This window comes from Pistacia vera, unplaced genomic scaffold (genome assembly GCF_008641045.1).
Source record: "Pistacia vera cultivar Batoury unplaced genomic scaffold, PisVer_v2 Contig849, whole genome shotgun sequence".
NCBI lineage: Eukaryota > Viridiplantae > Streptophyta > Magnoliopsida > Sapindales > Anacardiaceae > Pistacia > Pistacia vera.
The window spans coordinates 318,635-332,608 of NW_022196722.1; the positions used below are offsets into that span (position 1 = coordinate 318,635).

General features: G+C 35.4%; 2 protein-coding genes across 2 annotated transcripts; both read left to right on the forward strand.

The window, feature by feature from the left end:
- The first annotated feature begins 2,424 nt into the window (after window positions 1-2,424).
- Window positions 2,425-6,625, forward strand: LOC116118559 (AP-1 complex subunit mu-2). Its single transcript, XM_031404535.1, has 12 exons — window positions 2,425-2,777; window positions 2,988-3,134; window positions 3,225-3,287; window positions 3,387-3,563; window positions 3,650-3,753; window positions 4,626-4,733; window positions 4,857-4,953; window positions 5,051-5,148; window positions 5,260-5,401; window positions 5,525-5,647; window positions 6,272-6,479; window positions 6,521-6,625. Exons 1-11 carry the CDS (start codon window positions 2,649-2,651, stop codon window positions 6,368-6,370), a joined length of 1,287 nt encoding a protein of 428 aa, XP_031260395.1. The 5' UTR covers window positions 2,425-2,648; the 3' UTR covers window positions 6,371-6,479; window positions 6,521-6,625.
- Window positions 6,626-12,071: 5,446 nt separating this feature from the next.
- On the forward strand, window positions 12,072-13,762 carry LOC116118606. Its single transcript, XM_031404598.1, has 3 exons — window positions 12,072-12,344; window positions 12,499-13,157; window positions 13,581-13,762. Exons 1-2 carry the CDS (start codon window positions 12,185-12,187, stop codon window positions 12,945-12,947), a joined length of 609 nt encoding a protein of 202 aa, XP_031260458.1. The 5' UTR covers window positions 12,072-12,184; the 3' UTR covers window positions 12,948-13,157; window positions 13,581-13,762.
- The last annotated feature ends 212 nt before the right edge of the window (window positions 13,763-13,974 follow it).

Sequence of the window (13,974 nt, forward strand, 5' to 3'; positions counted from 1 at the left end):
ATTTTCCATGAGCAATTATATTGACATCATGACGGTCATGCAAGTATCCACAAAGTTTTACCTGCCGGTTGTCAAGTACTTATATCAAAATCCATGGTGGCGGGAGATATTTGTGAAACTCCCGCCCGAGGAAAAGGCTAATTGGATTTATAACGACTTTCACAATTTGTAGATGACACTATATGTCCTAAGTGTTTGCCAACACTTTTGTATGTGTTAGTGGGCACTTTTCATTAGAATTAGAATTTATAACGCTACTGTATGAACTTATTAATTATGCTACCGTTTTATGTGATATTACATGTTTCAACCTCGTTTTGGATTGTCATTAGGATTAAATATTGACTGTTATATTTTGCTAAGTAGTACAACAACTGTTAATTGTTGATCAATGTTTTGCAAATGTGCAGGTTCAAATGGCGTCGTCTAGCCGTACAGGAAGAAGACGACGTTCTACAGATGACAAAGAAGAAATACTGACAGATATAGCCATTGCACTTTACGGTGTTGCCACTTTAGAAACAACTGGGTGTCAACTACGACATACATCCGTATTAACTAGTCATGAGTACATGTTGGAAGTACTCAATGGTCATGCTAACAGGATCTATGACAAGTGCCGCATGGACAAAGACTGTTTTACATACTTATGTGAAATTTTGTTTGAGCAAGGCAAATTGCGACCAACCAGGAAGACAAATTTGGAAGAACAAGAACAAGTTATGATATTTCTAACAATCGTTGGTAAAAACGAGACAATCAGAATGATGATGGAGGATTTCCAACATTCAGGTGAGACGATCTCTAGACATGTTGGCGCAGTTTGCGAGGCTATATATGAGTTGAAGACAGAGTTTATCAGATCACCTGACTTCAATGATGTTTCATGGGAAATATCAACCAACCGAAAAGAAATATCAGCCAACCGAAAATGTTACCCTTTCTTTAAGGTACTAGTTCATTATGTTTTCTATTAGTGGATAGTTAAGTTCAATGTGTTATTAATTTTGATAGTCGATTAATATGAGTAAAATTCAATTTTGATGATAGGACTGTATTGGAGCCATTGATGGCACACATGTATATGCTTCGGTTCCACATGAATTTGCCGATAGGTACCGGAATCGCAAAAGAACGTTGTCATAGAATGTAATGGCTGTATGCGACTTTAGGATGATGTTCACTTATGTCGTTATTGGATGGAAAGGATCTGCGCATGATTCAAGAGTTTTAAATTCAATTTTTGATGATCCTAATTCTCGATTCCCACATCCTCCACCAGGTATAAGTATTTTCTTGACGTATTATAACGTATTTGCTCCACTGTTGAGGCCTTGTAATTCAAATAAAATGTCTGATTTTATTACAGGGAAATATTATTTGGTTTATACGGGTTATCCAAATAGAGATTGGTTCCTCGCCTCTCATAGGCAAGTGGCTTACCATATTTTTTATCATCGCCGTAACCGAAGGGGGCCACAAGAGTTGTTTAACTATAGACATGCTCCACTCCGCAATGTTGTCGAGAGAACCTTTGGTGTTTTGAAAAGACGGTTCCGTATTCTGAATAGAATGAACAATTACTCGTTGGACAAACAAGGGAAAATTGTTATGGCATTTTGTGTACTTCATAATTTTATCATAATGTACAATATGGACGACCCTATCTTCGAACAGACCAATAATAGTACGAGTAATGAGCAAGTATATTGTGATCGTCAAAACGGGGCAGAAGATGGCCGAAATGGAGAAGGACCGAGTCAACCGCAGCAAAGTATTATAGACAACATGACGACTGTATGGGATAACATAACGAATGCATTGTGGGCAGCACAGTGGACCATGTCGTAGTTGTTAATGGAGTATACGTGTAAGAACGATTGTAAGGGTTGATAATTAGTACTTTTGTCATATATGTATTAATGTGATGTTTTTAAACAGTTGGGTTTGTACTTGAAATTAATATGGGTTTTTGTTTTTTAATATTTACTGGTTACAAAATTACCAATAAAATGTTTAATATTATTAAAATATAAATTGATAAGTTTTAAGGTTATAATAATACATTATTTTAACAAAATGCACCAAAATATTATATTAATAAATCATTTATAAAAAAATATATCAATCAAATATTCAACACAAATATCAAGGTCAAAATACTCTACCAAACACATATTCTTCAAATCTTATTCTCATAATAATAACCCTACTTAATTATCCAATATTATTCTTAAAATTATATCCAAAATAATAAAACAAATGCACCATATATTATTTTTAATAGAAAATTTTTACAAAGAGTAAGGAGGGAAAGAGAGATCCGTTAAAATTTTGCCACACAAAATAGCTAATGGTTAATGAAGTTAGTTTGACCCCAAAACGGCTTCGTTTAAAAGAAAGACTTCAGTAGCTAGCAAGAAAGACAAATGCCATGCCATTGAAGGATCGATGGATCGACCTCCAGTAAACAATCACAAACATTAGCGACAATGATTTAGCAATAAAATTCTGCAATTCCTGAGTTAATGTTCTGATAAATTTTTTATTCTAAATCGGCTGACTCTGATTTTTCCTTAAGATCTCATCCATGATATTATACAACACTAGTATATCTGATTGATCTGTAGGAACCTATAAAAACGTACATGGCAGGTGCAGTCTCGGCACTGTTTCTTCTAGACATCAAGGGACGGGTTCTCGTGTGGCGCGACTACCGTGGAGATGTCTCCGCTATTCAAGCCGAGCGCTTCTTCACCAAGCTCATCGAGAAAGAGGTTATCTCATTTCTTTATTTTTTTTATTATTATTTTTTTAATTTTTATGCTCAATTGGTTGGACTCACTTTGTGCAATTCAAGTTAATTTAGCTTGATTTAGATAAATATATTTAAAATCTGGTTTGTTTACCTGGATCTGCTGTTTTTAAGCCTAGAAGCTGAAAGTGTAGTGATTGTTGTTTGTTTTTGGTTATTTGTTGTGATTTAGGGAGATGCGCAATCACAAGATCCGGTTGTGTATGATAATGGAGTCTCGTACTTGTTTATACAGCATTCCAATGTTTATCTTATGACTGCGTCGAGGCAGAACTGCAATGCTGCCAGCCTTCTTTTCTTTCTACACCGTGTAGTCGATGTAAGCGTTGCTCTCATTTGCTGTCAATCATCACATTTGTTTTGTTTTAGTCAATTAAAGTGCCTGATTATGGTCATCCATTTTACTCAGGTTTTTAAGCATTATTTTGAAGAGTTAGAAGAGGAATCACTTAGAGATAACTTTGTGGTGGTGGTGCGTTGATCTTTTAATCTTCCTTTTTTCTTATAATATTAGTTTACTCCAGCATTGAACAAATTTAGATGGTAAAGTTGTTCCTTGTACCTTTGTCAGTATGAGTTGCTTGATGAAATGATGGACTTTGGCTATCCTCAATATACTGAAGCAACCATCTTAAGTGAATTTATCAAGACTGACGCATATAGAATGGAAGTTACACAGAGGCCTCCTATGGCTGTCACAAATGCAGTATCTTGGCGGAGTGAGGGGATACTATACAAGAAGAATGAAGTGGGTGGCTTTTGCTTTTCTTCTTCTTATTAGTTGCTTATAGATACCTGCCGCAGAATTATGGAGATTTCTTATTGTTTCTTCAGGTTTTCTTGGATGTCGTGGAGAGTGTTAATATACTTGTCAACAGCAATGGACAAATAATTAGATCTGATGTTGTTGGGGCGCTGAAGATGAGAACTTATCTGAGGTGTGTTTTCCACTGAAATTTGGAACAATTTAATTCTGTGGTTTTGGTTTCTTGTTAGTTCTTGCTATTTTTTACTCTTAAATGTTACTCCTTGCAAAAAAAAAACTGATGTTACACCTACAAATTGATGTATTAGTGTTGCATGATTGTCACATAATGTATTTAGTTTTCATTCCTTCAATCCTATCATACCACAAAATTTTTTATATAAAAAAGTGTTCATATGCATTACTGGTCCAACTCATAGTTCTCTCACCAAGTTTTTTCCTTAGGATCTACACGCTTGCCAAGTCGTCATAAAAACGTATTATTATTTCAAGTTTAGAATATTTGAGTTTGTTGAATATTGCAAATCCCATGTGTTGTCCAACTCTGAGTTTTCAATGCTGTGATAAGTCAGTAAAAGTGGTTGTTTGACACTGAATCAAATTTGACAATTGTGTAAATATATCTTAAAACACTATACTTTGTGTTACCATGTAAAGAAATTATGCAGATTGAAGTGGAAGGATTTATGTTTTTATGTGAGTTGTAGTTATTGACACCTTCCATATTGATTATGCTAACTTGGCCTAGATAGTAATCTAGGTGAATTTTATTTTTTATGGGTTCAAATAAAAATTAGAACACTGGAAGGGAAAGGAAAAAGGAATCTCAATTCAACTTTGCAGATTGCTTTCTTTACATGCGTGTTGACTGGTATAGAACTTTGTATGCATGTCCACTCTATCCTATAGAATGCTTGGAAAGTTCAACCGTTACAGACTTATTTTAGAACACTTCCACGTCCAGTTTTCTTTGTTTGAGCTTGCTACTCATTTTTATCTGTTAGCCGCAGCTGGAGACTAAAGCCACTGAATTTTCTTTTCCAGTGGTATGCCTGAGTGTAAGCTTGGCCTAAATGACAGAATATTGTTGGAGGCACAAGGTCGAACAACAAAGGGGAAGGCTATTGATTTAGATGACATTAAATTTCATCAGTATGTAACTTGAAACTAGCCTACTTTTAATCTGATGTTGGCAATACAACTGTTTGTAAGCATTGGTTGTGAATCCCGATTTTTAATGATCTAATAAATTTGCCTCTCCCACTTTTTGTCTAGGTGCGTGCGCTTGGCTCGATTTGAAAATGATAGGACCATCTCCTTCATACCACCTGATGGATCTTTTGATCTCATGACATATCGACTCAATACTCAGGTTCACCCTGTGGTTTATAATTTATTTATTTATTTATTTTTGCCCCTTCCTGAATTGCATATTAAATGGCATTTGATAATTTTCTTGTTTTGATCAGGTGAAGCCTCTGATTTGGGTGGAAGCTCAAGTTGAGAAGCATTCTAGAAGTCGTGTTGAGATCCTGGTAAAAGCTAGAAGTCAGTTCAAGGAGCGGAGGTACTTTGGTTATGCAATTGTTTCTGTCGTCAGCTTTATTGCTTCAAGTTCTGAACAGGCTGTTGTTTTAATTTCTTAAATACTGATGAAAAAAATCATTGAATAACACAGTACTGCAACAAATGTTGAGATTGAGTTGCCTGTGTCAGCTGATGCTTCCAATCCAATTATTCGGACTTCAATGGGATCTGCATCATATGCACCTGAAACTGATGCATTTGTCTGGAAAATAAAATCTTTCCCTGGTGGCAAGGTATGAGCTAAGCTTGAATTTTAAATGTTTAGCCCTAAAATTTGAAGAAACTTTTATGTAATTCTTTATATGATTTCACCTCAGTCGTGGTTTTGATACTGTTGACAAATCAAAATTACTTAGGAATACATGTTGAGGGCTGAGTTCACTCTTCCCAGCATAACTGATGAAGAAGCAACTCCCGAAAGAAAAGCTCCTATACGTGTGAAATTTGAAATACCATATTTTACTGTTTCAGGAATTCAGGTACGCCTTCATAAAAATGACAGCTTGCTGTTCTTATTCTTTTGGTCGATTTCTGATTATTCCTTTGGGTGAATGCCATTAGTTTCATCGACCATCTATTTACTTGTCTCACCTCAAGAATATAATAGTTTCTCAGATCAATGTGAGAAAACTAAATTGGATTTGATCACTTGTGATATTGATGCTGTTAAAGTTTTAAAAGAATGAACAGTGCATTTAGACATAAATGCGAGAAGTCATTTGCAACATCAGTGCCTTCTAACAATATACCACATAGCACTTATTTTTTTCTTTGTTCTTTTTATGCAATAACATACTGTGTCTCTTATCTCCAAAAATAAACTGTTGATTGAAAGTTGTTTGTCCCAAAATTGGTCCTCAAAGTAAATGACCTGTGCTCCACCAGACATTGAAAGGCCTCATACTAATTTGTCTTATACATGGTTGTATCGCTTAAGTTAGAGCTTTCTAGTCGATCAGATTGTTACTGTAAATTGATATTAAGTGGTTGGTCAAATCAACTCTCTGTGATTTTAATGAATGTATGAAGCATCTTGAGAGAACCAACAATAACAGGGTTGAGACTAATAGTGAACTTTTTACATAATTGTTGGAATTTTGTAGGTTCGATACCTGAAGATTATTGAGAAAAGTGGTTACCAGGCTCTCCCTTGGGTAAGATACATAACAATGGCTGGTGAGTATGAACTGAGGCTTATCTGAAGGGCGCAAATATATGTTGAGACTTTCCCTTCACCCAAGTTGGTTTGATTCATTGATTACACGAAGAAAACTGATGAATGCATGAGGAGCAACATAAGAACTCTTATGCCCTAGGACCAATGAATTTATTTCCTGGATTCCATTCTTGACCCAGGAAATCTATTAAATATTCTTTCATTAAATGGGTTCTGTAAGAATTGGTTTGTACATCAATATTTTTCTTTTAATTTTCAAATTATTAATTAATAACTGCAAGTCAGATTTGTGCCTTTGATCTCCCGAAGCCCTTGCCTACCGTACCGTCCATCCCACCAAGGGCAAGATAGGATCTTAAAATCACCTACCCGAAAGAGAAACCTATATGGAAAAGAAAAGATAAGGGAAAATCTCCAATTAGAGGAAGAGAAAGAAATTATCATTGATTTCTGAAAATCCAGTTTTGAGACATGTTAAAAATGTGTTGAGTAATGGGAAAATTGATGAATGATATACATAAAATACTTAAATGAGTTGCAATTAAAACATCTTTCTCCTTCTAAAAGTGTTTCTTTATCTTTGTTTTCTTCATCAGTACTTCTTTCTCTCCGATTTTTGTAATGTTACTTTTACATCATTTTTATTATATCATAATTTAGCATATATCATATCTAAACAAAATTTTAATTATTTTAAATTTTTAAAATAATTAAAAATAATTATTGATAATAATAATAATAATGATGATCATGGTGTAATGAAAATAGTGTAAAAGGTGGTATAAATGTAGTATTACTCTTATTTTTAATTATTCTCTTTTTGGATTTGATACATGGCTGGTAGGTTTGTTTTTTCTACTATTTCCCCCACCTTGGTATATATTTAAGTTGGAAACGTAAGTTGTTAAAAAAATAAAAATTTATAGATAAGACATAAGTTCCAAACTCTGTCTAGTCAGATATGATTAGGCTTGGTCCGTCCAATTGACGGAACATCCAAGGAAAATGCCTACTATTTGGCAAATGGTCATTATCTTTTAAATCGGAAAAGAGATCATGTATTTTCCTATGAACAAAAAAAGTTATTGAGCAAGCATTTTAACTCGTGCGATTCTTTATTTGGAGCATCGACCTGAATTTTGATCTATATTTAGGCCAGCAAATCTGGTGGCTTCTATAGCAAAAAGATGGAGAATCAATCTAACTGGTCCCTAACTATCTTCAACTCCAATTGCGTTCTAAAGCAACATTGTAGAATATAGAAAGATCATCATAACAAGACACTCTAGAAGTCCCATGGTACAATTCTAGAATTTCCATTCAATAAACCAAAAAAATTCAAAGTCCATTTGTGTGCTATGAAGAAAATTGCCCACCCCCTTACACACGTAAGAAAAGAAAGAGACGTTGTTAAAGACAAGATTCTCCAAGGGGACTTTGGTGCCCCACTTTCACTGAAGAAGCGAATGAGGTTTTGCCACGTAAGAAAGTGTGTGTTGATTTTACCCATTTATATCTTACGTGGCGTTAAATTGGTGGTCCTCCTGGGGGCAAAACGTGGTTCGCAGTCAATCCATGTAATGAGAATCAATTCCTTCCTATTTTATTGGCGGTGTGTGAGATCATGACTTAAGTAGGACCCACATCCACCGAATTACAGGAATCAATTAGCTGCCGGCTGCGGCTTCACCGTATAAATTTTTTAGTCTGTTAGGTCTTGATTTCTTGTACTATGAGAATCATATCAGCCACTTAGTCTTAGATTCCTCATCGGACGGTCATGGAGCAACATGGGCCTGGCAGCTCCTAGAAGAACCGTTTCTGACCTTGTCTATTAAACCACTTGTAAATTCTAATATAGGGAATGATAGTGTACGGGATAAGTAACGTTATCACCTTGTGCAGCTCTTGGATCATAGATTATTAAAAAAAAAAAAAAAAAAGATAACGAAGTTTGTGCTTGTGACGTGTGACGTCAAAAGAGAGCCTTTGTTACTGTGTGAATGATAAAAGTCAATGATAATCATAAAAGTTAAGGTTTCTTTAATCAGTTAAGTCGGCAAAATTATTATCGTGTATGAATTAGTATCATGAGCCGACATGGTTCAAATGTTCAGGTATATATTATACACATTACACGCAACACAACACAATCATGATGATTGCACCACAAACAAAATGATGCATCTTGATCCGGTCACCGTCCCCTCCAAAAATGAATCAAATGATTGACATGACATGTGTGACCTCACACGCATTTTTGAAAATCCCACAAAACAACAGCCGACCCGGCCTTCAACCTGTCCCAACTTATTGGTTGCGTGTCAGATAATGAGGCTGAGACACTCCTCCTCATCCTCAATACAAGTGGCCAACTGGATTATGCCACGTTCAAACTAAATTCCATGGCCTTCATGCATATCCAATATAAGGTAAAAATTGCAATTAGAGATGACTAATTGCTTTTTGGGGTTTGAAAAAGGATCTATAGTAGTGGCAGTGGGAAATGGAAGTGACGAAGGAAGCAATGTGCATGATTCTCTCATCACAAGGATAAGGAGATGAAGGTGGATATGCTCAGCACCTTTTGAAACTTACGCTATTTTAACATTTTCAGTCGAAATTTGGTATATACGTGGACCCATTCCCAACTTCTTCGGCATTTTTTGTATTATTGATGACTTCATCCATGAAAACGACAACCAATTACTGTAATTAATTAGGGATTATGATCTTTAATTTTTGTTTTTAACCCAAGTTTAATTCTTGGGATCTAGTAACACTTTTGGATTGAAGACTCTAGAACAAAACTTTAAATAACTCACTCAGATGATTAAAATCTTATCAATCGACCACAAATTTAATGGTTTGATCTTTAAATTTTCCTTGGAGATTTCAAAAACAACAACTATTCTCATATAATTAGCGAGTCATTAATGTATTGTTAAAATGTATAATATAATTGGTAAATGGTTATTATGCTTAGTATTTATTTTAATATAAAAAAATTGACGGTAGGGAATTTATGTTATTATTATAAGGATTTTTGTTATTTAATTATTCTTGAGGGGGGTTATTGTTATAAACCCAATCAATTAATTTAATATATGAGCACTAAGCCTTCAGGAGTTATCCTAATTAAAGCAGGCATGACGAAATCTTCTAAGACGAAAACAAATCTTACATTTTGATTTTAGTTACATTTTGATTTTATTAGTCTTTGTTATCTTGAGTCAATTTTGAATACTAAAATTTGGGCCTAGAGCATTGAATATGATGTAACTGATAGTATTGACCACTAATATTTCGTGATATTATTGTTAATGAGTTAGTTCTTGGATTAATATAATAAGTATTTGCTATTTGTTCCTATTTGTGATTGCTTCATAGATGAGCATGTTATTGTTGAGAGATTAAGCTGCCTAACCCAAACAATGTTAAAGTTTAATTATTAAATAAATTGTTTATTTCAGTGTATGCAGATAGTCAATTCTTGTAATAGATGCAAGTTGTGATGTACAATAATCAATTAGTCATTCAAAAAGTCTTTGAAAATATTGATTTTGACAATGACGATTATATATAACAAAATATTGATCAATATAACTATTTCTAGATGGTCGAATGGTTCGATTAAAATTTTTAGGTGTATTATTTAAGAGGTCCTAGGTTTGAGTTCTTCTTCGATTGTTAATAGGGTTAGCCACCGGAGCTTTTATCCAATTAATAGTTCTGGGATTCTAAGGGATTAATTGAGGTACGTGTAAGCTGACTTGGACACTTCTATTCATTAAAAAAAAAAAAAAAAGTAATATAGATGAATATGAAATATTACACTGAGAACAAAAACATATATATATATATATATATTAAAAAGAGTAAATGACATATTCCCACCCAAGGTTTGACGAAATCCCAAGTTAGTACCATTGGTTCCATTTATTCCAGACCCCACCCTTAAAGTAACGGTGTTATGAATTTTTAGGGTTTAGAGGGTGCAATTACCATAATGCCCTTAACCCTAAATTAATAAATTATGTTTTAACCCCTAAATTAGTAGAATTACAAAACTTACCATTTTATTTTCAAATTATATCAAAAACACCCTCGGTCACTATAAAACCTCGACGGAAATAGCCCGATCTGGGCTGTTTCCGACAACGTCGAACCCCCTGGTCACCTCCATCACCTTCCCCGTAGTCCGTAGTCCGTCGTCCAAAACCCCTCAGGTTCCTGACTCATTTGCCCCTCCAATCGTCGGCACCGTTAGGCTTAGGGTTTCTGTGTTCTTCACCGGATTCCGATTGATTCCGGCTGTGAAAATCCAATTGGACACCACCAATGCAACCACCGTCTCCAAATCTATAAAACCCCTATGTCCCCAGCAACCGTTTCGTCGTCATTCGCCGGCCGAGAGTTCGTGTTTATCGACTATGTTTCGTTGCCGTGGCCGAAGATCGGCCAGTGATGAGGGGTTGTGAATGGTATGGTTTTGTAGAGGGGAGGATGGGGGTTTAAATGGTGGTGACAAGGGTGATTTTGGGTGGAAGTATCGCTGGAAAAGAGCGAAAAACGTCGTGAACAACGGCTGTTAATGTGCGCCGGAGGACTGTTAGAGGCGATGATCTGCTAACGTGCGTCGCCCATGTAAAATGACCAATTTACCCATTTACCGTTATATCAAACGTTTTTTCGTCACTTTAAGGGTGAGAATTTGGAATAAATGGAACCAATGGTACTAACTTGGGATTTCGTCAAACCTTGGATGGGAATATGTCGTTTACTCTATTAAAAATCTCGTCGGCAGAGGTATTTTGAATTGTTCTTAAATACAAGGATATTTGAAGGGGTCCTTTCTGTAACTTAAACCAATACTGAGTATGATGTGGAAATTGGTATAACTTTAGAAACACAAACATAGGCTTTTGGAATATCCCCAACACCAAATCTGAAGAAAACTGGATATTATTTTACTTGTAAAACACAAAAACTGTAATCACACCCGCAGGACCACGCAATATCCAGAAATTTCAAAGTAGAAAAAGTCATTTCAAACTTTAGCGTGCAGGGCATCCAATCGTAAGGGATGCAGGGCCCCGAGCATCTGAGTCTTCCTCTACAAACAAAGTAGGTGTGGATCCCAGGCCTCAATGTGACCGCGCCTGGACCATTTCTTTCCGGTTACGCTTTCAACTAATTTAGGTAGATTTAGTCAAATTTTCAAGACCTGTTACTGACCAGAGTTTTTCTTTGTTTATATAATATTTGGATGAATTTGATTGGGTGTATTTTAGCAGCCACACTTGAGAAAAATTCATTGGTTATCTCGTAATAACTTAACATCAGAGAGTGACTCCAATATAACAACTTCCCATTTACAATTCCTTGTAAATTAAAATTACGTGGAACTCATGGGGATGTGGCGTGTACCAGAATTATTAGATCAATTTCCTACCAAATAAATTTTAAAAAAGAATGGACGCTGAGATATTATGCTGATTTGTAAAGATACAAAGACTAGAAATTTTTCACATTACTTTGAAAAACATATGCTTTGATTGACCCAACATTTTTTTCCTCTTTTCAACCTAAAATTTGGACGCCTGTCCTGTCCTTTTTGTTAAATAAATAATAAAAAATTAAAAATTAAACGTCAGTGAATAATTACGTAATTTACCCACGGGAGGGAATCCCCTTCATGTAAGCCAAATAAACTCTATAAAAAACATATCAAGAGTTCAAAACCTAGGCTTGAAGACGCCACTCCCCAGCCATCTTCTAAGCTTCCCCTTTTCCAATTCCCCTCTTTCCTTCTTCAAACACAATAATACTAAACACCATGGTCGGATCTTCACTTGACACCCTCAAACCCTCCACCACCATCAAGTTCCTCTGTAGTTACGGCGGCAAGATTCTCCCCCGTTATCCTGATGGTAAACTCCGTTATCTCGGTGGCGAAACCCGCGTCCTTGCCGTTGACCGCTCCATCTCTTTTACTGGTTAGTTCTATATATATATATTTTTTTTGTAATTTTAATTCTCGACATTTTTGCGTTGATTGTTTGCTTTGTTTGTGTTGCATAAGTTTAAAGAGAGTGGTGTACATATATACGTAGTTTGATATAGGGTTAAATTATGGTGTGTGGTTTACAGAGTTGTTGTTGAAGCTTGGAGAGTTGTGTGGAACATCAGTGAGTCTTCGCTGTCAATTGCCGACGGAAGATTTAGACGCTCTGGTTTCGATCACCTCTGATGAGGATCTGGCCAATCTCGTTGAGGAATATGATCGAGTAGCATCACCTCCAGCTTCTTTAAAGATCAGAGCCTTTCTTTCACTGCCAAAATCATCCAAAAAAATCTCATCCTCACCTCCATCATCATCTTCTTCGTCGCCAAAATCATCTACTTACACAGCTTCAACTTCTACCACCAGGTTTACCGTTAACGATAACTGCCTCCGTCATATCCCAGCTCCAGTAGCCTTTCCTCTCCACTATGAAAAATCTGCCGCAAAGAGTACCACTCCTCATCATGCTTATAATTGTGCTCATGGAAACCCTAGCCAGATCTACCTCATTCATAACGGGAACTACTGGCAATAATACTCGGAACTGAGACCAGAAATATGAAGGACATTTTAATTTTTTTTTTTTCAAAAAAGAAAATAGGCAAAGTTGAAAAATATATAATATACAATATATTATATATGTAATGGCATGGGACTGTAAATCTTTAAGGATTGGTTTCTTTTGATGCGTGGCCATTAATGAATTTTCAGTCCAATTTCGTTTTGGATCCAAATTTATGTGATGGTGAGTTTTGTTTCATATATATTTTATTTATTTTGGGATGTATGTTCATTAGTTTGCTCCATTATTGATCAACAGCTTCCATGATCATTCATTTCATTCCACCGTTTAGGATTCCTTCAGGACAGTTCTTGTTCTTGTTCATTGTTGTCCGTTGTGTCAGATTGTGGTTTTATTTATGTGCCACGTTGTATTCCTTATCTCTTTGATTCCACTGTGGCGTAACACATATGAATATATATGTATGTCTTGTCCGTCATCGTTTTGATGCATTTGCGTCGCCTGTTCACCCATTACAATTCTGCGTCCGTCACGCTTTGTCAATGTCCCATATGCCTTTTATCATTTCCATATTTTATCTTTTTAAATTTTTTTTTTTTTCTTTTGATTAACTTATCGTTTAGTACTGTGATTTACATTTTGCAGGCTATGAAGTGAAACTGATTATGGAGGAGCAAGCTTGAGGCTGATGGCCAAAGAATTTCAAGGACTTGGTTTGAAATAAGTCCTTGAAATTCGGGACAGGTAAGTAATTCCTTTTTATATTTCCTCTTCTTTACTCTGTTAGCTTCTCATTATTAGCAAGCAATCCAAAATCTTTTCTTTAATCTATAAATTAATATTTCAAGATCTATATTTATATGTTTGATTGACATCTTCTTTTTGCAATGGGGCATCAATAAATGGTATGAGGTGTATAGGACTTTATTCATCTGACCAATTGCCTCGAGAAATAATGTAATGGGTAAGACTATGCTCATTTGAAGTTAAATATTGATGAGGAATTATTAATGCATAAATGATGATATTTGGTGATGAT